General features: G+C 38.5%; 1 protein-coding gene across 7 annotated transcripts in view; it reads right to left on the bottom strand.

The window, feature by feature from the left end:
- The window catches only part of LOC129725075 (tyrosine-protein kinase Drl), a 516,531-nt gene that overhangs the window by 142,274 nt on the left and 346,611 nt on the right, over positions 1-27,646 (bottom strand). For all 7 annotated transcript variants that reach the window (XM_055680488.1, XM_055680486.1, XM_055680485.1 and 4 more), the window contains exons 3-4: positions 22,321-22,448; positions 4,768-5,005 (exon numbers count right to left, since the gene is read on the bottom strand). In XM_055680488.1, the coding sequence (XP_055536463.1) occupies positions 4,768-5,005; positions 22,321-22,377 (295 nt within the window). In that variant the 5' untranslated portion in view covers positions 22,378-22,448. The remainder of the gene's footprint in view (positions 1-4,767; positions 5,006-22,320; positions 22,449-27,646) is intronic.

Genomic DNA, 27,646 nt, shown 5'->3' on the forward strand with positions numbered 1-27,646 from the left:
TAAATCTATATAAATAGCACCTCAATGCAACAACAATAGAATAACCTACATGCTAAACCTTCAAGATCGATGAGAAAGTTAATTTTCCATTGATTTTTTAGTGTAAGAAGCTACATCATAGCTGAAGTGTTCTAAATTTGATGAAGTACGGTACCTAAACCTAAGCTGGCTACGCAATCCGTATTGAGCCCTATTCGCTACCGCAATCCGTCTCTTCACCTCGCGGCTCACCTCGTTGTCATATGTCACGAGAGTACCAAGATAAACGACTTCGTCGACCATTTCGAAAGTATTCCCATTTATCTCCACCGCAGCACCAACATCCGCAGAACAACCACGCTCTCTGCCAGCCACCATGTACTTCGTTTTGGCAGTGTTTATGGTGAGTTCAATTATCGCAGTTTCCCTTTTGAGAGCCGTAAACTCAACTGTTCTACGGTTAACACCAATTATACCAATGCCGTCCGCGAACCCTAGAAGTATGTGGGACTTCGTGATGATGGTGTCGCTCCTCTGCACACCTGCCCTGTTGAACAGCAAGTCCGAGAGCCCGTCACCTTCCTTCAGACCATCTAACGTCACAAACGCGTCCGAAAATTCAACCACTGTCCTGACGCTTGATGTGAAACCGTCAAACATCGCACGTGAGAGTTTAATTAATTTTGTTGGGAAACCATGGACAAGCATAATTTGTGACAGTTCGTTGCGTTTCACTTCATCGGACCCCGCATAAAGTCTATAAACAGATGATGTGTCTGCAAGTTGTGTTCTAGAAACTTTTCGAGGAACTGTCCCAAGGTAAACATCTGATCCATTGAAGATCTTCCCACACTTTATAAGCGGAATTGAGGAGGGGTTATGCCTCGATAATTACTACAGTCGAGTCTATGTCCCTTCTTGTAGATAGGGCATATGAGCCCTTCCAACCAGTCCGTAGGTACTTATTCCTCAGACCATACCCTTAGGATAATCCGGTGAATTGCACTACACAAATGCTCACTATCGGCTTTGAAAGGTTCGGCCGATAAGCCATCCTTCCCTTTGCGCGGCTGTGGTTCTTCTGTGGTTGAGTGGTTCTCCAGCTCTTTGCAAGCATTCTTCACCTCGTTCAATGTTGATGGGTAAACAGCTTGTCCATCCTCCCCAATATCCTATTCCCCTCGACGACTCTTCTACCTTCCTCACCGTTCAACACCACTTCAAAATGTTGCTTCCAATGCCTGGTAACCTGCGGTTTATCGGTAATCAAGCTCCCCTCCCTATCATTACACATGACGGGGACTGGCACGGTTCGGTTCCAGATTCCGGTAATCGTTTTATAGAAGCTCCTCGTGACGTGCCTGGTGGTGGAGCCTGGTGGTAACAATATGCAACCTGTCTTTATCACAAAAACAGTTTCCGAAATGATAAGAGAAATGGATCATGTTTCCACTTCTAAAATAAGGTTAAAAAGCGACGTGTAAAACTATCATAAACTCACTTCACTTTGTGTTAGCTGATGAACACAGAACTCTTCCGGGCAGCAAAGTTATATATTTTACATAAGCAACATGGATTTTTTTCAGGCAGATCGATTGTAACAAATCAACTACAATTTACATTCTTGTGCCTCATCTTCATAGCACGAGGCTATCTAACATGTCTATACTGACTTGAATCGTTTTAGTTTGTCCACGAACCTTGCCAGCTAGTTCAAATTGTATCTGAGCAATCACCAATTATCTGTTCCACTGGGTTCCGTAGAGACGGAATAATTTAATGCCCGATCAAGTGCTGTGCAAGGTAGCAATTTGAGGCCGCTTCTATTCACCATATTTTCAACGACGTTTGTCTGCAGCTGAAAACATGAATTGAAATAAGTTATTACGACAACATTACAGCGCAACCATCCACCGTATAAAGTCATCGAAACAATATAGATATGATCATGTACATATGATGTGAGATTAATATAAATGAATTATAAAATACAATAAGAAGTACTACTAATGTAAAGAAGATCCCAGTTGAGTGCCTTCCTTAGCTGAAATTTTAAATTTTTTGAAGTAGAAAGCGCAAAAAATAATAAAAAGAGATTCGGTAAACATATGGAAAGTGTCCACTGTATAGTGTTCCAAAAAAAAAGAGATGAAGTCTTATGAGACTAATTCATGACATATCAAAAGTTGTTGTTGTTCTTCTTTCTGTGGCTGAAAACATGAATTGAAATAAATTCAAGCATTGCAAAAACGTGTCGCTCCTTTAACGCCCATAGCCTTATAGGAAACAAAAACCAAATCACTGCCCTGTCCGCAATGGCACGTTTTGAGCAGCTAAACAAATATTCATTTTTAATTTATTGAATATTTTAAACTTGGTTTTCAATATACATTATATTCGTGACAAGCAACCGAGAAAAGCTGAAACAAAAACAACCCTACACTTATTCCTATATCCTACGTCCCTATAATTAGGGCCGAATTTAGGAGCTGGGGGGCCCGGGGCAAATTTGTTTGTGAGGCCCTCTTTCCTTAAAACATTTAGAGGTAACGTTCTGGAAGGTGACGAGCAAAAAAAAAGGTCGCCCTAGAACTGGGGCCCCCTTCAATCGGGAGGCCCGGGGCAGATTTAAAAGACAGATTCAAAAGAAAAGATATTGAGTCTGAAAAAATTGCAAAAAAAGCAGGTCGCAATGCTTCACTGAGCAGCTCCACCATTATGATCCTCTATCCGAAGGTAGATGGCGCACAGGAGCTCTTCAATCAACCCAAGACACAATTCGGAAAACGACCTTTTTCGATCTTTCTTCTCTGAAGTGCGACTTGAAAACAAACAAAACACAATGAATAAAAATGCTACTTATCTCTTTCACGAAGATACACTGCCACATTCCTTCACCTTCCCGGGTAGCAGTAGGACCTAAATTCAACACTTTAACCAATCACATTTTATTTTTCGCGAAAAAAAAACCTTTTCTTTACTAAAATCATACGAAGAGCAAAAACGCGCACATCATCCAGTTGGCCTCCTTGCCAGTCTCCTCTAGAAATCCATCCCAAAATTCGAAAAACTTCGCCAACTCTACTGTCGTTCTGAACTCTCGTTCAGAAAATATAAAAATATAAAACGAAAACTAAAGCATGAATAAACTGTTTAACTCAAGAGTAATGCCTAAAACATTTTTGTAGCGATATCACTAGTGATATAAAGTAAGCAATTTTTATTTCCGCTTTCTGCATTACCGAAGTGACACAAAAACGTGTCGTTGTGGGATAGTATCATAATATATCAGATTCAGCAAGGCAAAGTTCGTTCTTAGTTAAAAATTTTCTTTTTCTTAGTTAAAAATCTTTTTCTTTTCTAAGTGGGTTAAAACTTGATTCATGAATGTGATTTATTAAATACTTGAAGCTGCAACGTCCAAAGTATTTACGTAAAGACATGAGTGGCTATACTTGAGTGTTCCATATTACTGATTGCAATTTGTATTCAAATTGAAATTTATGAAGTTTAAATTGACTGTGTTGGAATCGAAACTGACCTTCCACTCTACAGCAATAAACAAAACTGCCGCAGAAACCTACCCCAGTCATTCGCTATCCTGTCAACACTTCAGCAGCGTGCTTTTCTGCCATTTTGGCAGCGAGTGAAGCATTCATTTCAGCGTACTCTCCACGCTAACCATTCCACCGTTCTGGTAGAGAAAACGCAACCATAACAGGTTATCATTCCTTTGCTTTTATATTAACCGACAGATCTTCCCCTTCCTCAGCCCCTCACGCTGACATAAGGATTCACACGCAAAGTTACTGTAATATTGGTATCATCACGCCAGCAAATGTTAAACGCTTCGGCTGATCCTAGCCCAACGCACGATCGACTGGGGCAAGATGCGCATATGGAATTGGAAAACAAACCATACCGAAGGAATATAGCAAAAAAAAAAAAAAAGAAAAACATTTCGAATCCATTTCCATTGTAAATGATGACATGTGTGAAGAGACGATGCTTGCTGGTGAAAACATTTTGATCAACGATTGCAGGTACGACAGAAGGAATGGAAGGGGAGGGCTATTGATATTCTCTTCGTTCGTGAAACGATAAGCTATCAGGAATGGAAATTGTATTCCGATTCCCCGGTGATGTTTTGCGCATTTTACACAAGCCATCAGAACAAGGTGTATATTAAAAAGTAGAGTACACGTTATATAAATCATTAAATATAAATTGAAAACACGATTTGACTGCAGTCGGCTAATTGCACACCTAACGACACTACTGACCTATTTGGCAATGGCCATAAATTGTGTTTTTTAAGTTGACAGCGTTTCAGAAATTGAAATTTTAATCTAACACTTTGTGCCGAAATTGCATTCAAATAATACATTTTGCTGATAAACAGTGCCGTTGCACCCGAGCCTGTTGTATCCACCCTACTGGCGATACGACGTCGAAAAGAAATAAAGATAATGAAGTGGAAAGTGCTAGGTTGAAGAACGGAAAACATTGTGGGCGTGTGTGACATCTGTTGGCATCAAAAATATCGATCCGCCAACGTTGGCGCAGCGTATGTTTTGATGCAGCGTGAAAATGGCACACTCAGCCTTCCAATCCAGTTTGCCTGACATCCGCTCCTGGGAGCAATTTGCATTCATTTTAAGGGAACGACATCCAGACAACATTCAGCTGAGAGCTTTCGCCGATCAAGTTGCTTTCCGGAACACGCCGTAAAAACCACCACCAATCGATTTGTAAAAGTAGAGTCCCTCGTCGGAAAAGAGCACTCACCTTTAATGCAAATTTTATTTCGTTTGATTATCAATTTAGTATCGTTTTGCTTCGGCGGTCCTTCGACGTGCAGGTGAATCCCGACCGGCACCTCTTTCGACACATTGCCTGAGCAGAGCAGATGAACCGTGAACGTCTCCACTGTCCTCGGGATGATGCCACTGCTCGGGATGTTCAGTTCCGGATGCTGCAGGGCGCCCTCGTTGTCATCGTAGTGGACCGATATCGTGTACGGAAGCTGCAAGTAGATAGAGATTGACACGATATAGAAAATAGAGTGTTTGTGGTGTGTGCTTTTGGTTAGTGCTGGGAATTGGAAAATGTTCTCCAGAACGGTTGTACTTCATGAAACAGGATTAATTGCAGCTTTGCTACAATACAGCAGTCTGGGTGACGGTTTGCGCTGTCGCTGATGGGTGATGATTAGATGCTGCAGAGAAAGCATAGTAGAGTAACTGTGTTTATGAAGCAATTTATATGCTCTGTTTTGAAAATATGAATGGAACATTTGTAACTTGTGTCTATGCAAAGACTAACTATTATCTGAGAGCAAACACTATAGAGTAGATAATTTTGTCAGAGTTTCTAGTGAATGGAGAATTATAATTTCTTATCGCAGGAATTGAGATAATAGCCACTCAATTTTTTTACATATCAACTCATTGATGAGTGCTTTCAAAAATTAAGTAAACAGCAACACAAACTAAATTACAGTTTTCAGAGACTTGCAATCGAATGCGCAGTTTGTCTCAATACACTTGATTAACGTCATAGTCGATCTTTGTAGTAATGTTATTCGCTACTTTCTTTCTACTTCCTCAATCGAGTCGGCTCAACCAAAACTTTAGCTACCAAAGAACTACAGCTAGAAAACTATGCACACCACGTTGATAATGCAAATTGCTTTGCTTTCCGGGATAAGTCAGGATAATCTACGATGAGTTACATCCCCACAACTATGGAGTCGTACAGGTATTTTGTTAGGAAGACAGAAGGTTGGAAAATCTTGGCATCGTACGACACTTTCTGCCAGAAATGAATGCCACCAACTTGATAAAAAACAATATCATGGTGCAGGGTACAACACGCCAGCGCGTGATGGGTTGAAAGCCGTCGAACGCGAAGATGCGTGTCAGGTAAGGGGCAGATTATAGCATCATCGGAGTACACTGCCCGCACAAGTGAACACCCGACAATTAAAAAGAAGCATTGCTAAATTGAACATTTAATTTTAAATATCTTGAATTTTACTTGAAAACATATGATTCTTTGAAGATTCACAAGTTTAACCACTCGCTGTATCCCAGACTATCGCCAGATGTCGCTTCTGGATTTTAGAATCTCATATTTTTAGGACAGACTGTGGCTTCATAATACCACAAACGGTGAGATTTACAGTGGTTAAGGCCTAGCGAACTCACTGGCCATTGCGAGCTCAAAATAAACCTTGGAAACTGTTCCGCAATTCAGAGTTGGATTTTTTTTGCTTTGTGAGCCGGCTCCAAGTCCCGTTGAAAACCTAACCCCTGGTACCAAAACAACGACGTACTCACGGTTCGACGATGTTCTGTAGGACTGATGATGATGTTCACTCCTTCAGAGACAAAAACCAGCGAAGTTCAAACTTCACGGGTGATTCCGGCCCAGTACTGGATTTTTGTCACCGAGAATCTCACATCGGCATAGGTTCGTGATCTTTTTAACAACTAAACTCTGTCGTTCTACTTATTCACGAACTATTGTAAGGAAAGTTTTTCGTCGATAAACACGGCATTTTCCAACCTTCTTCTTGCGGTTTTCTTTCCCAGTGCCTTCGCTTTTTTATTTGTTCTTGTTGTTGCCTTACCAGAAGATCTTTAACATTCTGCGTCTTGCAGGACTTGATCTGAAGTTTATCTTTCAGGATCCGACGGAGACTTCGATCAAATGCGTTGAGATCCACCGCCAATTCAGGGACACTGCCGCGAGGATTTCATTAAAGGCTAATCTCTACCATGGCAGATGTCACCACAACACCTCGACTTCCCTATTCACACCGTTATTTGCAACTTACGGCCTCTAGCTTTTATTCAACTGTACGGAATTCAAAACTACTGCACACACGTCAATTGAACAACTCACGAACTATGTTCATCCGGCGTTTTCCATCTCATAGTCTGGCAACCACAGCACTACGTTTCTGTTAGAGATCCATTTTCCGGATGACTCTCGCCTCAAAAAGTAACGTATATATCACCGGATAGTAAAGGCACAATAAAGCCGGGGCCTAGCGTGGTTGGTAACGTCTCCGCCAACCACGCTCGACGCCTGGGTTCGAATCCCAACGCCGACATAGGTGTCGATGGTTGTGGGGTGGTATGATCCACTCAACTGGTCTAGATTCAATTCTAGCCGACATCTGAAGATTTTCTGAGGCGAAAAATCTCTGGGATCACGTCTTCCATCGCATGAGGAAGTAAAGCCGTTGGCGTCGTAAGTTAGGGTCCTGGTTGGAGTCACCTCCCTGGGCGACGGGGATTTGCACAACAAAAGTGGCGAAACTAGACCGACGGAAAATAAGCGAGAATAAAAAAAAGTAAAGGCACAATGTAAATAAAGCGACAAAGGATCGTCTAATGCAACCCTCGATAAAACCTTGAGAATTTGCAGGTCGCCAAGGTTGCACAGAAATACGCATACCAGTTTGATATACGATGTAACAATGAAAGCGCAATTTGACAACACTTGAAGATAGCTGGCGAACCGATCCACCATGAGTAGCACTGGTGTACTACACTAGGTTCAAGCGCTCTGGACCCTAGAAGAGTTAGTCGAGAAGAAGGATACTGCAGCTCCGTACGGAAGTTGACGTAGACCATCACCAACACGAAACAGACGATTGAAGAGTTAAAGAAAGCGAAGTTTAGGGGGAGTTACACGAAAAACTGACAGGTCAAACAGGTGGAAGTAGCACTTCGTTGAGTACCCGACTGACGCTGCAGTACCCTATGAGTATTGGAGTGGATGGAAGGTATCGTGTGCAATTATCGAGCAATCCGCTATAACCAATTATGAACGAATGACGAAACGAATGTTTTTTTTTTGCCTTAAAGGTAAGAAATCATCAAATTATTTGAAAATAGCTACCAAAAATTATTCTAAAAATAAAACAAGCTTTTTTTTGTGTGGACTCATCACTGCGACCAGAGATTAGATCTATTGTGATATTGCCCAGGTGTTTACTGTACTCCGCACTTCATATTATTGGCAGTATCACTATTGAAGCGAGTGATAAGCTTATCTTTCATATCCGTGCTTGTGTGTAAATTTTAACTTTCCGTTTCAAGCTTACTGCTCTACTGTATCGAGCCTCTTTCCATTCTGAGAATATCGCCTAATTACAATTCCTTGTAGAGAACTTTTATACGTTATTCACACCAGTTTTATTATAATAGGGACTTATTTCTGTTAGAAGGAGAGTCAATAGGGGTACTGTAGAATTCAAATTGAAGGAAGGATACGTGGTGGGGAGCCTGAAAATAAACCCATGCTGAAGTCCTTTAGCAACCAAATGGGCTGATTCTACTAAGATTCGAATCCACGACCTCCTGCTTGCCAAAGCGGACTCTCTTCCAACAAATAGTTGCCGCAAATCATAATTTCGAATATATTGTAAGAGCAATCGGTATCAAAAATAGTAAGTGAATTAAATTTCACTTGCTTAGTTGAAAGTGTATCGACCGATGAAGGTTATAAGCCGCACGAGATAGTGAAGCCTATCCAGAATAACTGTAACTTTGAAGGTTTTCATCCTGTTACTTTCGAAAGTTAAAGAATCATTACTTTTCGTTGGAGTGAACTGCCTAAAATCGCATATCAGTCCCATCTGGAAAATCATCGAGTTGAGAAAACAGCGCTTGAAGATATTTTTCTTGTTTCGTGTATTTCACTTGTTTGGGCTGAGATATTCTAATTTTTACGTCATTATGTAATGAAATAGACCTCAATCATAACTTCTACATTAAAGAAGTGCCTTTTTCGCGGAACTTACAATGAAAAATATGGAAGAGACTGATATGCAATTATTTAGGCCATCAAGTAGCAAAATAATCGCATACCAGTCTCACTTTCAACCGCTCGGTGTAGGAGTAACCATATTTTTCTCAAGTATTTTGAATATGGGCAGACATTCATAGCCGCAGACAACTTCTAAATATACTGCATGGAGAATGACGGAGGCCCCCACCCATTACTTACCCCGACTTTAAGGTCGTCGTTGAGAAAGCAGAATATAAGGTTAAGGTCTTGGATATGCTACTGAATAATTTCCTTTCTTACGTCTTCAGTGTTTTGCAATACGTGCTGAATAAAATTATTCCGCGTTAGCCCGTGCATTTAGCATATTGGAAAAGTGGTATTGAGAAAGGGAAGTTTCCAATTTCATTACAACAGTGACAGTGACGGAAAACGACGACGATGAAAAGAGGTACAAGCTGTTTTTGGCTAAGCAACTAAAAACGATTTCTTCTGAGTACTGACAATTTTAACTTGAATAATCATTTAAAGTGAGCAGATCATTCACAGGAAATTAACCCCTTACAGAAAGCAGCTTGGCTCAAGGCAATCATCCCTCTGATTGACGAAACCAATAACTTTCCGGGAACGAAGTTTCAGAAAAAGTTGCAGTTTCAGTGTCTACCTAAAATTAACTTTTGTGTGGAATTTATTTGAAATAACCTTGCATTTAGTAATTATTTGATGATTTTTTCAACAGTAAAAAGCTTGAAAAACAGTACCAAGTATTTATTATATGAGTTGAAGAAAAAATATGGCCATTTTAAGGAAAAACATTTGGTGGGACTGATATGCGATTATTTTTAAGATGGGACAATTTGACCTCGCATTGTTTTCTGACTTTTTCAAATAAAACATACTTTTTTGTTTCCTTATTCGATAGTAGAGCGAGAAATGAATAGAATCTGATATTTAACTCAAAAACTATGAAAATCCATATAGGACTGGTATGCGATTATAGGCAGTGAACGGCTTATACAGGCATTGTCAAAGCTAAATCAATACAAACGTCCGAGATTCCTTTCATGTTACTGGGTACAACGTGCCGAATCTCATTAATAAATCATTACAAATGGGCCACGTGCCCAACTAGTAGAGCTAGGTATTCACACTACAAAGAAAATAAAAAACAGACACTATTGAAATAATTATAAATAGATTATTCAAAAAGGAGGCACGTGCCTAATGTTTGAAAAGCATCACTTGCCGTTCGCATCCCCAAGATTACTGAGACGACTAAGCACGGAGAGCTCCGACCCATTATATGTTGCACATTAGAAAATATATTAGAACTAATAATCAAATAGTAAAACAGTAATTATTTGCCCAAGCAGTCAGGTTATCGAAACTCCAATGAGTCTGATTAGGATCTGGTGTTGGTGAAATGAAAAACAAATGTCGAAGCTAAATAAACCATTTTTGCGACGTTTGAATCTAAAACGCGCTTATGAAAAGATTTCATGGCCTTTTTGGTTTCAAACCTTGGAGCGCTTTGATGTCGTGAAAACGGTATACAGATGCTTTGAAGGCTTTCAAGAGTTTTTTTTATGTAAAATATGTTTCTATATAACATTTACATCGTATGCTGTGAGAAATAATGATTTTTATTGGTACTACACTCGAAAAAATGGTAGAAATTATGTATTTTGTTATAAGGTTCAAAAAGCAAACAACATTGCCACCACGAGTTAAAGGTGAAATTTGATTTACGTGAATGGTGAAAATTGAATTGCAGGAGGCTGAAGCACCGTGACTATTATTTGATTGATTTTGGTATGCTCAATCAACCCATAATAGACCGGACCTCATAATCATAATCATAATTTTTTCGCCGTGTATTGTTGAAATAAAGAAAAAAATGATGAAATTTTTTTTTCGACTTTCCACAACCGAGTTTCAAACTAGTCGTTTTACACAATAGTGGACCGAAGCATGAACAAATATGCTTGCAGGACATTGATAAATGGTACATAGACAATGTCATCTGGTAACTACTAAAATATATTATTATCAATAGGTTCTACTGTTTCTTTAGGTTTTAAAACAATTATTGATCAATTGTGTTTTGAATACATTTGCGCGAAACGCTCCTCTTTTATAGAATGAGAGGAGAGGGGTGCCCGGTAGATTTTTGTACCGTGAGGCGCCCTAATTCTGCGCGGCTTTTAATTCTGCGCACTTAGTATCAAAATGTTGATGCTGTTTAGTAGAAGCAGAAAGTTAACAGTTAATATATAGGAAATCACTTCCAAACATCATTTTTGAAAATCTGCTTTCAATTAATATTTTTTTAACATTTTAATATGAAGTGCGCAGAATTAGGAACCGCGCAGAAATAGGGCGCTTTACGATACCTAACATTCCCAGCTATCATATATTAAAAACGGTATATGTTTATCTCATTTCAGTTATGCGTCAAAAAAATTCTAAAGTACTTTTGGAAAAATCGAATCGTGTTTTTCATGCGATATTTGCCGTCAATAACAATGCAGCTGGTTAGAAATTTTAAGAACATCCAGAGACTGATATTTGTCAAGAAAATACATATGAAACAGGAAATAAAAGAGATCCGGTTTCGATTTTAATTTGAGGTTATGTTTTTACAGGAGTTGGTAGGTACATAGCGTGTTGAAATTGCATTTTCTGAGTTTAAATTTACCGCCTAGTGAAAAATAATCTAAATACTCAAAGTTTCCCGCGACGTAAACTCGTGATAACTCACTCCTAATAGAATCTTGATAGGTAAATGGCTGCCTGCAAAACATCATCGTCATTTTTACTGCAGCGCCGGGTGTCAGCCGAACAGTTACACTAAAGTCGCTTTTTACGCGGGGGATACGTGCCGCGTAAAAAAAAACCGCGTAACTTCTGGAATCCGCGTAAAAAAAACGCGTAACTTCCGGAGTCCGCGTAAAAAAAATCGCGTAAATTCCGGAATCCGCGTAAAAAAACAGCGTTAATTTTGCATTCCGAGTGAAGGAAAATCGAAATCCGGGCAAAAAAAAATACCGCGTAAATTCCGGAATCCGCGTAAAAAAGCCGCGTAAAAAGCGACCTTAGTGTATTTTATTCGCCTTCAGTTTCGTTCCTCTTTCTCGGGACTGCGTAGCCACGCCTTCAACGCAAAAATCTACGCACAACTCAATAAAATAGACTGCGTGTAGAAAATTCAGCTTCATTCTTGTTCGTCACACGGTAGCGAGTGGAATATCGCTGCTAGAAATACGCGGCATTAGGAAACGAGAGCTGCGCACGAGTCAATTTTCTAGCATAGCGGAACTCCTTACCTTGATTTTCCATATGACAGCAACAGGTACATATTTTTGCTGGCACAGCTACCGGAGGACAGAGCGGAGAGCAAATTTATTATAGGAAAAATAAGGAATCAGTTCTTCTCAGAACTATGAATACTTGAAGATATTATGAAGATATTATGAACGGTAGTGTTGCCTATGAACAGTTTATCGCAGCAAGATATAACCCTCATTTTAAGGCTTTGAAATCATCACATTATTTGGTGATTTTCGGTTATTTTACACTTAAAGAATTGTTAAACATATATACAGGTGTTCTATTGCAATGTGCTGAGTGCGAAAAGTGTGAAGTTCCACAAAAAAAGTGAATTAATTGTGAAAATTGAATATCATTGCGTTGCTTTTTAGACTCACCGAAGTGTTTATTTTTTCTTGTTTTTTTTTTCTATCGCTGTCTTGGCGACGGTTCGAAAGTGTTGAGTGTGTGGTGTTATTGCATACAATAAGAATATAGTTTTTCGAGCAGCTGCTCCACATAGTTTTATAGTGACTGAATGCTCATTACCAGTTTATTCGTTGGCATAGTGCAAATTATATTTGGCTTGTATCTAATTAAACTTGAATTGAAAATTTGCCAATAAGATCAAAGCCACGCATCGCCGTTTACAGTGTTTATGTGCAATCTCTTTTCAACGAATGAAATGTTGTATGGATTAAACGAGTGTGTGAAGGCATACATGCATGTTGCCACTGTACTGCCATTTCAAGAAAAGTCCAAAAACGATGAAAACAACTGGAAAATGAAGATATGAAAGTTAAGTATACGTTTTGTCTTGTCTGTATTGTAAAAAGATATTCTGGTGCTTGTTTATAGTTTATTTTTGTGAGTAAACAGATACAGAGAGATTTTGATTTCATCATTGAAATTTTGTGCGCGGTATATTTCTCGGTTTTCTGTAACAAGTTTTGTGTTTGTCCACAAAGTGTTAGTGTGGTTTTAGTGTTAGTGTTAGTGTGGGAATTATATGCTTTGATTTTTTTATTGTTCTAGCTTTTGACCAGTTGTTTCACATAATATGTTATATTCAAGACTAGTTCGGCACTTTATCAACAAATTTAAAAATATATTCTGGCTAATATGTGTATTTGCATTTTTTAATTGTTGAGGCTTTGGATGCATGGAACTTTGCCTATTTTCATAGTTATTAGGCAACTCGTACATCGTTAAGAGATAATCGGCGTTCCTGCGCGTCTGTGTCGGCCGGCGGGATTAAAGAGGTTGTTCGTAACGCTTCGGTGTAAACGCGTATTCAGCCCGGGCGAGTTTTGCTTATATATGGACTTCCGGCGTCTGGTGATTTCGCAAAGTAAACCCAGATATTTCATCATATCTTTCTGATCTTCATCAACGTTGAGCCGGAGACTGCTCGCGCGTTGCATCTAAATTAATACACCGCAAATCGAAGTAGATTTCGTTTAATCGATAAATATCATTTCAACCTCCGTCGACCTTCCATGAGGTCGTATGATCAACAGATAGATCAACAACGCGCAATAGTTTTAGGTATAAAGAGAAACACCTTACGAGGAGATATACGGTAATTTTAAGTTGTCTCGGTTTAGTCAAAGGTCCTGTATCCTCGCGTACGTTTTATTGTTCCGGTGTTACATAATCAAACTAAATAAGTTCGAATCACATTATGAATATCGTGGCGGATGTAATAAACTTGTAGGCACGGCACTTGTTCTGAAGAACCCGACATTCGAAATTAGCGCATCGTTTCCCAAAACGAATCCTGCTGTATATCTTTCCCTTTCTCCAACATCCCAGTGATTTCTCGTGGAAGTGCAGAGGTGTTCTCGGCTTCCCACAAAGCGAGTATCACGACAACATATTCCCATACAAACTCCTTTTTTGACCTGCATTCGGATGCGGCCGGCTCTGGTATTGCCTAATATAAAGATTTAGGTCACCTGTTTTTACACATTGAGGATGCATGTTGGTCCCAAACATCATCTGTCGGTTCTTTGTGTAATTACAGCTGATCTGGCAATAACGGAGTAGCAACCGCGGGCGGTCAATCATGCTCATGCTCATACTCATGCAAGATATAACCCTCATTTTAAGAAATTTCACTGCTAAATTGGGTTTTGAACCGGAAAATCCTTTGTTCCTTTGTTCTTTTATACCCAGTCGAACACCGTTATCGGTCCAATATCGTTAACGCAGATTAGTTAATCTGAAACCAGGGTAATTTTCGCATTAAAAAAGCACAAATTTTCTTTTGGTGCTCATGACAATAATTCAGTAGTATTGAAGGTGTTTTGTTTCGTTTCTCTTTCTCGATTCTACTTCGCTGTGTAGAAAATTCAACTTCATTCTTGTTCTTGTTCTCAACACGATAGCAAGTGGAGCCCTTATACCTATGTATGATACACGGTGTATAACAGGTGTAGCGAAAAATTGTGGACAAGAGTTAAAATCAATATTTATATTTGTCCTACGTCACCATTTCATTCAACCCTGTATACCTTGGGGTATTTTTGCATTGTTTATACATATACATATACCTAGTGGTCGTGCGATATGTTTGCGAGAGCGAGTACAACAGCAGGCATGCAAATATAGCTAACGTTCCTTAAGCCGTCTGGTAGAAGTGGAACAAGTAGAAATTCAGAACCTCTGGTGATTTCACAAAATGAATTAGATTACAGCTGATGTATTTAAATCCCAGCGTGCAAATTGGTTCGAAAGAATCGGGATATTTTTGCGATTTCTCTGGCGTTCCTCAAGGGTGCCTTTTAGGCCCACTACTCATTACACTTCATTCCAACGAAGTCGCGACAACACTGTCAACTGTATGTCGTTTACTTTACGCGAATGGTTTTGATATATTTGCTCTAATAAATTCCTTATCTGACTGTCTAAACTACTACATCAGAAGAACAAGTTGGAGACATGGTGCAAGAAGAATGTTTTGACACTGCTAAGTAGTTACACTTTACCGCAAGCAGAAACCAATTATATCAGGTTACAGCTGGGATATATGTTAAGGGTTGGTACTCAGTTCAGAGATTCATATTGTCTTCAATCATTCTACTGTTCACGTGTACGTTTCATCCTCGTCATCTTGCTTGATCTAATCTTTTATTACAACTTATTCATTCATTAATAACTGATTCAACGTTACAACGTTACTAGGGACAAAAAGTTGCAAAATTTGGAATCATTTTTAACAATATCTATTTAGCACAACTCGTTTCTCAAATATTGGGTAGGAGAAAAAGAAATGTCGCATTTGACGCTTTATTTAACATACTCAGATTTAGGTCAAATATGCACCATTTTGTTCGCAAACTTGTTGCAATTTAGAAGGCAACTTCAGTATTACCCCTTTATAGAATCCCCCTCCTTATTTGCAGAAAACTCAGACAGCCAGTGTTCGCAAGCCTCTTTTGAGGCCAACTTAGTATCACCAAGAGCGTTTTGCATGGACCGGTGCGATAGGACATCCCATCTGAGCTTCCGTAGCTTCTGGCGGTCATCAAAGATGTGTGAGGCCGAGCGTTGTCCAGGTGGAAAACAACTACATTCCTATTGACCAATTCTGGCCGATTATGGTCAATAGCCTGCCTCAAACGGTCGAGCTGCTCACAATAGAGAACCGAATTGAGGGTCTGGCCATAGTTGAGCAGCTCATAGTGGACGACTCCCTTCGAATCCCACCAAACACACAGCAAAACCTTCCTGGCCGTCAATCCGGGCTGGGGATGGTTTGGGCCGGTTCACAGCACTTCGACCACGATTTTTTTCGCTTGAGGTTGTCGTACGTGATCCAATTGTCATCACCAGTCACCATCCCCTTCAAAAATGGGTCGAATTCGTTCCGTTTCAGCAGTATATCGCAGGCGCTGATTTGGTCTAACAGGCCAATCGAGCGAATGGTCACATGCCGGTCTTTTTGGATGATTTCCAAAAATTTCGAATCAAAAATTCTCTCTCAGCTTTGGCATCAAGATTCTAATCTCTGGAAACCTCAAAAGACACGAGCGAGTTTGTAACTCCGATTTTTCACAAGATAAGGGTAAATTAAAAAAAACTGAAGCTTAAATATATTTTTTGCAATACATATTATGGCCTATTGGTATAGAACTTCTAGATGTGCATGGCAAAAATATTTAGAACCTTTAATTTCCACAGGATATCGAACCAGTCTCACTTTCGTTTCAATTTTATTGAAGTGTAGCTCCTGGTACTTTTGATTACAGATGTCAAAAAGTTCAACAAAAGTGCTGATCTACAGCAAAATCATTCAAGCAATAAATAACCAGAAACCCCTCCTCCTAAAAAAGGAAAATACAAGATCAAACGGACTCTGCAACTAATAGTCACTTCCTGTTGGGTATCGTATCGAAGTAAAATGCTCCCAAAATTAAATTACTTATAAGGCAACAGAGCCGAACGAAAAGCAGTCGCCCATCCACTCATCCCAAAGCCGCCCTAGCAAACTTTTTGACCTGCCAAATATTCAAATTGGGTTAAGAGTAGCATGAAACCAAGTCTCCAAATATGCAGCTAGATACTGCACGTAACAATGCTCTTTCCGCCCATGGTTTCACATTTTTCATTGCCCATTTGTGAATTCATTTAGTCAACCCGGTCGCGCCGGCTGTCGTTACTGCCCCTCCACCGTCTGGACGTGGGTGGGAGGGTTGGTGTAGCACGAGCTGCATCAAACAGCGAGAGCTGAAAGGAAATGAATTTAAAATCTCTGCTAAATTAATTAACAACTTAACCCCCATCAACGTAAGCCCAAGGCAAATTGCTTGGCAGATTATGTAGCCGAGTCCCAGTCCCTTTTCTCTGCCTTGAGCACTGGGCCAAGTGCACTGGGAGGGGATAGTTTTCTGGGGATTGGTTGGCCAAAGGAAACTATTAACAGGAAGATGTTCTGCTCGCCTCACTGTTTGCTTGTTCGTCTACATATTTGATCTCGATTTAATTCTATTAGATCGGTCTTTGAGGACTAATTTTTGGTACGGTAATGCGAAGGGTAAAGTTAGAGCAAGGTGTTCCAATAAAGGGCCTTCAAATATTTATAAGTTTGAGGAGCTTTTGAAATAGGAAAGTGGTTCGGGTATTTCGTTTTGGCTCGACTTGTTTGTCAATTTATTTCCCATTATTTTAATGAATTATAGAACATATAATTTTGAATGAGAAAAGTATCATCCGCTATCTCGTGACTATCGAACATTGTCTTCAACACCATTTACGTTTAACGTTAACATATTTCCGTATGACCGGAGCGAATAAGCGAGCGTTTACGTATATTTCTGTTGTGCTCATTGATACGTTCAAATATGGGGCTTTCGGTAATAACTCTTCCTCTTTGCAGCCATGAGAAGCCATGTGTGAGATCAGTGCAACTGCAACATCAGCAGAATCACAAACATGGTAGTGCACGTGAACGTTAACATAGAAAGCTCCACAAACAGCCCACGTCGACAAGTGCACATTTGCTCGATAGCAGGTGGCTGACAGACCCCTCTGAGTTGCTCTCGGTTTAGGTGTTCGAACACGTAGGTGTAGCTCCGCCATACTCCGCCAACAGAAACCTAACTGCCACTCGAGTATGATCATCAGGTTAAAATAACACAGCTTTATAGCATAGATATTCGCTCTCTGAACTGATGCTCTGGGTGTTGATTTGGCATTGTTTCATTTTCCGCTCGGGACCTATTCGAGCAGCCTCGTTGCTTTACCCACCTTAGCAACGCCTCCCACCGCGTCTTTTACAGTAAATATTTGTTCAGTAAATTTAATTTCAAGCTGCCATCGCTGTTCGTATCTAAAACTGCATGACCAATGTGGATTTGAGTTTTGTCACAAAGAAGTAAGAAGAAATAATTTCATTATTTTTAGGATTCTGGGGTGAACTTGATTCACAAAGCGAAAAATTTTAAGCATTATTATGCTTTCAATATTCCCCTTTAAAGCCTATCATAAAGCGCATTTTTTAAACAAACTCGTTGGCTTCCACTGTGTAGTGAAAAAAAAAACTTGTTAACGGGAAGCATATCGTTTTCCACATCGCTGAATTCATTTTACGTGAAATATGTATAAAAAATCATGTAGTGTGTTACCGTTTGGTATTGGATTAATAAAAAAACTATTATTGTTTTTGCTTAAATTCCTGGGTAAATTTTGTTCATGAAACAAATCAAAGAAAGAATGGTTTAGCAGCACAATGACACCCACCGTTTGTTGTTATACTGAGCCAGTGCACTGAAAATATTTTTTCGTTATTCCACTCACGCACATTTCGTAAACATAAAATTTATAAATTGTACAGCACTGTTGTTGATTGTATAGAACATTCGTATTGCAAGTTATCGTGAAGAATTGCAACGTTACTCATAATTTTTACAATTCACGAATGAACATGAATAACAACGAGTAAGTACTTGAACGACATTTTTGTGTTCTGGTATTTTGAGGGATTTTTTACAGAGTTCGCTTTGGTAAGTAGATAGTTGAGAGTTCGATCGAATGTTTGCTTAGAAATAGGTTCAATTTTTTTCAATATATCATTTAGACGTGAGGTTCTACAATTTTTCAACGTTCTACAATGATTAAACAAACAATTTCATCAGAGAAAGTTTATTTCTCTCCTTTATATTTCTTCGGTTATTATTCACAAAAAAACGCATTAAATTAACAGATATCTTTAAAATCTACAAATATCTGCAGACTAAACTATTTCTTTATTGAAGCATAAATAAAATATCATTCAAACCAAATATAGGCATTTGTCTCTCGCTGTCTCCTGTGTATATATCTGTAAGTAAATTAGTGAAATATTAAAAAAAAATCTGCAATAACTAAATAAATATAAGAGATAAAAATAAACTTTCTTCGGTGAACTCGTGTGTTTTATTATAATGAACAACATTGTAATACAAAAAGATATATTAGAAAAAATATTTCAACGGGCATTCTGAAGGAAACTCCACAAAATATTATTGACAGATAGAAATATGGTACCTTCGACAAAGTTGTTATTTATAAAACGCGCTAGAACTTTACTAAACAAAGTGAAATTTCATATGCAAAAATGAAGAAAATGAAATTCATATCTCACTTATAGGTAGATTATTCGCCAAATATTAACTTTCATAATATGGAGAATAATAAACAAAACAACTTCGCTTAAAATCCTGCGGCTCAAAAGTCAATTTTTTTGAGTTAAAAGTAATTTGTGTAAATTAGTACATAATTTAGGAAGAATTCGCCTATAACTATAGAAATATGTGAGATGAAAATAAGCTTTCTTTGAAGAAATTGATCGTTTCGTTAAAGTAAACAATATTGTAGAACATTGAAAAATTTTAGAAAACCGCTATAAAAAGTTAAATTGAAAACAATTGATTTTTAGGGGTGATCTATAGAAACTTTAAAAAAGTCCATTAAAGTAGGTAGATTGAAGTATGGTGTTTTCAAGAAAGTTGTTTCTTTTAAGATGTGATATAACTTTGCCGATCAAAGTGGATTTTTAAATTCCAAAATGAAAAAAGTAAAATTCGGTTCTCTCTGTTATGTGAATTAATCACAAAACTGCAACTTCAATAGCATGGAGAATAATGAATGGAATAACTTTACTGAAGACATTGTGGCTCCAAAATCAAGCTTTTTGGGTAAAAGAATTTCGATCACGTTTTTGCAGCTTTGGAAACAGTGTGCCAGAAAATTTTTGGTGGTATACTCAAAATATCACTAGGCCTTCTTTTTAAATATGAATCAATAAAAAAATTACCAAAAATTACCAAAAATATATTCTTATTCTTTTGTAGAATTTCGATAAAAATTTCATTTTATTTCGGAAACCTCGAAATTTCGCGAAATTTCGCACAGCATAACACAGCGAAATCTCACATGCATAACCAGCTAGGGTCCCGTAGTCTGCATATTCACACAAAACTAGCATTGTATAGGACGCTGACACACCCGGGGGCCCTTTACGGACATGAAGCATGGACGCTGAAGAAGGCTGATCGACGAGTGCTCGGAGTATTTGAGCGTAAAGTTCTGCGATCGATACTTGGCGGTAAATTGGAAGACGGAGTGTGATGCAGACGCATGAATCACGATTTGCACCATGTAAACAAACATGCTGATATGGTGACAGTAATACAACGAGTCAAGCTTCAGTAGGCTGGACATGTAACCAGAATGCCTGACGAGAGAGCCGCCAAAACTATCTTCAGCAGAGAACCAGAAAGAGGCCGTCGACTCCGTGGTAGGCCTCGCACTCGGTGGATGTGTGCGGTGGAGAAAAATGAACGATCTGCTGGTATACGAAGTGACTGGAGAACGGCTGCCCAAGGCAGAAGTAACTGGACATCTCTAATTCGTTCAGCCTTAAACAGGTAAACGGTCTATCGGGCCACAAAGTAAAGTACGTGATTGAGAATTTCGTTATGAAAAATGTAGGTCATCATCTAAGATTTCAAAATGGTGTCTGGAGTATAGTTCCAGCTACGAAACTACCCACATTAAGTAGTATATTGCCAGGCTAATATTAGCTGCTTTTCTGAAACAGCAAGTCGGAGTGTAAGTTCACATTAAAATAGCGTCGGGAGTTGATTTACAGCTTCTCTCATCCAGATTCCGGAAACACTCACATTGAATAAAATGGATAAACAATAAATCCCAGGCGCCATTTTGAATTTCTAGAGAAATTTAAAATGGTGCCTGTGGTTTGTTTCCGGCCTCGGACTATTATTCGAATTTCGGAAAAATATTCATATTGGATCATAATTGAAACCAATAAAAACGCTAAAATGGTGTAAATAAAAATTACACTTTTGATAACAATTTTACTAAACCAAAATAAGAAAGTTAAAGGAAAAAAAGTAAACTTTATTAAAAAATAAAAACACTATTTAAACAGTATCAGTATTGATTAGTCAAGCACACATTGGACAGTATTTATAAATTACAAAACAACTTATAAACTCGCTTCGGTTTGTTGTGGACATAAACTCACTAACGTTTTTTACTAAGTGCTTGTTTAATTTTAACAAACTCAATTAAATGTAAAAGGTAATGTTTAATGTAAAAGTGAATGTTCATTTTTGACTCCATTATAGACTATCTATGTAGAGTAGTAGTAGACAACTAGTTTCCGGCAATCAAAATTGACTAACATATGATGCAAGTTTTTTGTATTCGTAAAATCTAGTAATGTTTTCTGAAAGTTAAAATATCTTGTGTTGTTTTTCTCAACTTTTTGAATAAAGGAGTGAACTAGGCGAAAAAAGATATATTCTTTGATTTTCCCCAATATTACCTTATATATAAAATTGTTTTCTTCTTTTCTTCTGAGTGTCCAAAATATCAACTCTGCAGGCAACATGCACTACGTTGATTTTCGCTGGGAAAAGTGAAGAATCAGATATAAAACCGAACAATAGTGGACCGGCATCAGCCTTTCACACTGGAATGAATCCGTTCTAACGCTAATAGGCCGTTCAAAAAAGAATAGCCTCCCGGTCAAATATTTTCCCTTATTGATTATCATGCTCCCTGATACTCCCCGATTTTCAAAATCGTAAAGTAAATTCCCTATTAGGTATTTCCTCATTTTCCAGGTTTTCACTGCTGCAATCAATCAATGTGATTTTTCTGGTGGAGAGGTAGGTGGTTTTTACAACTTTTCATGATTTTAATGGAGAAGTCGCATACTTAGAAGCAAATAAGTATCAAATAGAGAAAAAAAAACGTGTCATATTTCTAGGGTCTGTAGAAGTTTGTTTGAAATAGCAATTCAACCTTTTTTCAATGTTAAATTCAATTGTGATTCATGATCTACTGACATACGTTGTGCCTACTACACACCGCATTCCATCGGCCCTCGTTTGGATTTAACGAACTTACAACCGCTGCAAACAGGATCTTCGCGAGCGTAGAAAAAATGTTTAAGTTTGGTGAACCATCTCGCAAGTTTGTGAATAAGTTGAACAATTTGAATGTTCTGTAAATTCGACTCTGAATAAAAATGTGAATAATGATATGTATTAACATAATGCAAATATTTTCTATAATTATATAAGATCATAAACATCATGACCAAGCTGATACGGTAGTGAAAATATAGCTGCTAATGTAACATATAGCTTCAGGATATCGTTAGTTTAAAAAAAAAAACGAGAAACTAAAACTAACGACAGGGGCACTAATGCTTACCGGATACGCTGTGCGGCTCTGCCAGGAAAACTGCAAATCGTCAATGCCGGTTTTCATCGGAACCACGAAGCTGATGGCATAGTCGTTAATGGCCCCGTCCCGTACGTAGAACAGATCGGCCTCGATGCCTGCAAGTGGAAAGAGTGAGAAAATAAAAATGAATATTTTAGCGAGCCGAACGTGGAATAGGTAGCTGGCCGTTCACGAGAGAAATACATTAAAAACAAATTTATCATGAAAAGTGAGGTGACGGGGAGAATGGAAAATATTTGCCGGATGTTTTTCTTTTTTCCTCCACTCGGTTCCTACGCGTTTACCCCTGCCGCGGTAGGTACTGGGTTCGAAAGCTATACTGCTGGCCATGGGCGAGAGCTACGCTACGCGGAGAGACAGTCGGGAAAGTTCAAAAGTAGACACGTTGTCAGCAAATATTTTCTCATTAGTTTTGAAATTGGGCTTGGTCTATTCATTGGACGGACGTTCTGGTCATGAACTTTTCAAGTGGATGTTTTTGAATGGAGTTCAAAGTTTTTTCCCTTCTTCCGAGGGAAAACAAAATAACTCAAGTTATGAGCTGAACTCATAAGCTCTTTTGACAGTTATTGTGTTCTTCCGAAAACAATGTGATCGGCGTGTAAACGAATACGATTATAAAAGATAATGGACTGAACGAATCGTTTTTGGAAAGTTTGGGTCAAGAATGTTCTGAGTGTTTCTTCTGACTGCTTCCGCCGAATGAGCAGAAAACATTCAAGGCTCGTTCCCAAACCATTCGTTTATTAGGACGGGGACGGGGAGCTTTATGGTTAGTCTACGCAGGGCAGAAAAGCAAACCATTTGATCTTTATTCTTTCTCACATCACATTCCCGCCATCCAATACAATTACATCAAGTCAAATTTAATTATTGTTATTACTGAGAAGTGTATTAGCAAAAAAAAAGATAGGGTAAACAGGTATAATACGCCCCCCCTAAGGAACATCGTCAATATTGTAGCTATGTTTATCACAAACAACAAATCTTTCATGCAGTTGAATACACTATTTAGGTGGTAATGCACTGCTGTTATTTAGTTTTGTAATTACTGTTACACAGAAACGCCATAATTTTATAAAAAAATATGACAAAATAGCAAGCTTTCCAATCTACCGGGGCAAAACGCCCCAGATGCAGTATAATATGCCCCATGCAGTAGCTTCATATGGCAGCTCAGCACGCGAAGTGAAACAGCGCTTGAAGTCTCAGAAGCAAACGCTAAAGCAATGAACAAATCAGCCCGGCTAGCGGTGGGGCATATTGCCCGGAGCTGTAATGTAGCAGAAAACATTGAATATTTGAGCAAATTATACAATTTTTATCGTTTCTTCACTAGATACAGCTGATTAGAGGTTCATTTGAGATATATAAGTGCAAATATCAGGTAATAAACTTTATACGCTAGTGAAAAAAAGATACGGAAACGCTGCAAGAAATTAGATCTGAAGCAGCTCAAATCAAAATTGATTTTTGTTTATTTTCCGCTGCTAGTGACAATTATCAAACTTGCATGAAAAGTTGGTCCTATGACCCACTACGGATTCCCAATAGTCTCGTGTCTTATTTTTTGTGTGTTTCCAAATAAATAGACTCGGGCGTTATGGCCCGGGGGGGCGTTTTATACATATTTACCCTTAAAAACTATCGTGTTGCTATTGAAATAAAAGCAGGGATCTAGTAGACTATTGAAAGACAAAATATGGAAACATGAACTGTCCTATAGATCAGACGTGTTTTCGGTTGCTTGTGGACTGGTCTTTGACTGCCTATAACTTCAAAGTTTGTGTTTTGTCAGTGCATCTTTTAAAGACTACCTGAAACTTATTTCGCATCAGTCTTTGTCAAGGCTACCTACTTTTTAATTTAACATTTGTTTTAACTTTACCCGTATCCTGAAATGACAGGGCGAAAAAAGAAACCACGCATCACTACGAGGAGAAAGAGAGAGCATTCTCTCTCGGACAATTCGAGTGTCTGCAGTGAAAATCCTTTTGATATTATGCCTGAGCAAGAAGCTGGTGAAATGGAAGTTATTAGTAATGAAATTATACAAAATGTAAATTCTTTCAAAAAGGAGAGAGTTCCACCTATTGTGATAACCAGTGCTGATAAAAGTCATTTTCCCCAGCAAAATTCTTCGAAAATTACAGCCAATCATTTTCAATTTTCACTTCCAATGATCGCAGCACTCTCTCAGATACACTAGATTTTCGTCCTAGTAACGTGCTGATATACTCAGATGAAATAGATTGCGCGCATCGTTCACGGTTACGGAATAAAATTGAACGACAAATCCAACCAAATGATCTTCACTTCAAAGCGAAAAAGAAAAACAAACAGTCCACTCAACCAAAATAAACCTCACCGAAACACTTTTTCACTGACACTGACCGATGCCTTGACAATCTTCCTTAACTGATAAACTGATTTTGTTGTCTTGCTTTCATCGCATGAAAAATAATGTGGTGTTTCGACAGTTCAATTCCATGCAAAAAGCGGGAAGGGAGAACTTTGAAAGGATTGTAAAAAAATAACGTTTATGGATGCTTTTTTTCACTTTCATTCAAGAGTCTCAACAAATATCAAACCTGGTGATAACTATTTAATTAAAATTAAAAAATTAAAACAATTTTTTCAACGTTCGTTTCTGAAGTTAAAGTTACCTGTCAAATTGGTCGTAGGCGAATGCCGCTTATTAGCCGACTCTATAAAGAGTCGTAATCGTCTTATTCAGTATTCAACTGAAAAGATGTATAATTTTTTTACATATGACACTAAGAGCGCCAAGCCGTTCAAGGTCGTATTAAAAGGTCTCACCAACGATAAAACCGTTGATGAGATCAAACTTACTTAAACGGAATGACTTGGCATAGCCCCTACCCAAGTAATTTCAATGAAACAAAAATCACGAGGCGAAAACAGTCAGAGAGCTAGAATTTCCCTTGTTAATTATTTAATACTTTTTTACCGCAGTGAGGTTAATATCTCAATTTTTTTTTGAAAATGCACATATTTTATTTAATGTGCGTGTAAAGTGGGACATTTATAGGATAGTTTACGCTTGTTGCCATTCACCGCTGAGCTATTCGACATCATTCGAGATAGTGCTGCAATAGCCGTTAAAGCTCTCTTGCAAGCATAGCTGACGTGACTTTCAAATGTGAGCTTATCGTCAACCATAACCCCCAAGAGCTTCAAAGATCGCTTCGAAGAGTCTCTGACTCTGACCGCCGCCTGTTGCTCTGATTTGCGGGTATTCACAACCGTGACCTCCGTCTTATGGTGCGCTAACTCCAATTTCCTGGAGTGCATCCAGCCTTCGACCTTGCGTATACTGAGCGCGGCCGTCAACTCGACCTCCTCGATCGACTTGCCGTAGACCTCTAGCGTTATGTCGTCTGCAAAGCTGATCTTAAGTTTCAACACCCCATCATTCATGACATTCCACAACTCCGGTCCCACGATAGAACCTTGCGGAACTCCTGCGGTAAACGGGACACACTTCTGACCCTCCTCCGTGTTGTAAACAAGTACTCGGTTCTAGAAGTAATTTTCCAGAATCTTGTACAACGACACCGGTACATGGATGCTCCTGAGCGCAAGCGCTATGGAGTCGCAAAACTCTCAAGCACCTTGCCGCAGTGTCCAGCAGGCATATAAGCTGTATGCCGATGGGTCCCCTGGCGGTTTCCCAGCCTTCGGCAGTAAGGCCAAACTCTGCCGCTTCTACCTGTCCTGCTAGGTTAAGGATTCCATCTGGTCCCTTGCTCGCCCTTAGGGAGTTAACGATCACGATGAGTTCCCTCTCCCTGCTGTGGACAATACACAATGGTCCAGAAACCAAATCTAGGGGAAATTTGGGTCTAGAGCTCTATAGCAATATTTTAGAGAAAAACTTTCTTCTACAAAGTTGTTACAAATAATAAACTGCCGTGAAACGCATATCAGTCTTATCTGCATTTTCGTCGATTTTGAGTTATTAGCATCAGCGGATAGAATCGCCAACGCTTCTCAAAGTAAATGTGAAAAACAACATAGTTTGTTCAGTAAAATTTGCGAAACATATCAGGTTAGTCGCATACCAGTCCCACAATGGATTATAGAAAATAACGTTTGTATTCAAAGCATGAATGCCTTTTTCCACAACACTTTATATTTTTTTGTTAATGTTAATTAAAACAAAACGATAAATAAATTAGAAATGATCGAAAATAACCAGATCAAACCGAGACAATCTTCAACGGAGCTATCGCGTAAAAAGCACGTATCACATCTAACGAGGACATTTTGCACAAGATTAAACAATATTTTCACACTTCTTAAAATGCTTTACTTCCAGGAAAACAAACAACTTTGATAACTGTGACCAATAACAAACTAGTTCAATCTCCATGGCCAAGAAGACTGGGACTAATAAGGAATTATTTTGCATGCTGTAGTACAAAAATAACGCATATCAGTCCCACTTTATTTTATACCATTGTAATCGTTATGAATTGTCTTTTTATGGAACAAAAGTATCAGAAACATTGAAATCCTTCAATCTGAGAAGAAAACATATCAATATTGGAAGCGGAACGTATTTTATTGAATCGGCAGCGCTTATCGAAAAATAATCAAAACTAAGGGTGACAATATTTTTTTATGCAATCGAGTATCTAACTTTATTATCTGTGAAGATAGAAGAAAAACTTGTTCTTCAATGTTATAGCTCCATTAATTTTAAGTAACTTTGTCAAAAAAAGTTTTTTTCTTTCTTTGAAAACAACCGATTTATATTGAAAAAACACATTTTAGCTCCAACTTTTTTATTTCAAGTTTCACCTCGAACAACTTTTAGAGCTTTTTGAGAGAAAATTTAACTCGATGTTATTAATGTTTTTCATAAAAATTATGCGTTTTTCAGGGTGAGAAGGGTGAGATAGAGGATTACAGAGAGAGAAAGGATGAGAGAGATGATGAAAGAGAGATAGAGAGAGGATGAGAGAGAGATAGAAAGAGGATGAGAGTGAGATAGAAAAAGGATGACAGAGAGATGGAAAGAATTTAAGAAAGAGATAGAGAGAGATGATGAGAGATAGAGGATGGGAGCGAGAGAGAATGAGATAGAGAAAGGATGAGAGAGAGGATTAAAGAGAAAAAGGATGAAAGAGATAGAAAGAGGATGAGAGAGAGATAGAAATAGGGTGTGAGAAAGAGTTAGAAAGAGGATGAGAGAGATAGAAAGAGGATGAGAGAGAGATAGAAAGAGGATGAGAGAGATAGAAAGAGAGACTGAGAGAGAGAGGAT

Source organism: Wyeomyia smithii, chromosome 2 (genome assembly GCF_029784165.1).
Source record: "Wyeomyia smithii strain HCP4-BCI-WySm-NY-G18 chromosome 2, ASM2978416v1, whole genome shotgun sequence".
Lineage (NCBI taxonomy): Eukaryota > Metazoa > Arthropoda > Insecta > Diptera > Culicidae > Wyeomyia > Wyeomyia smithii.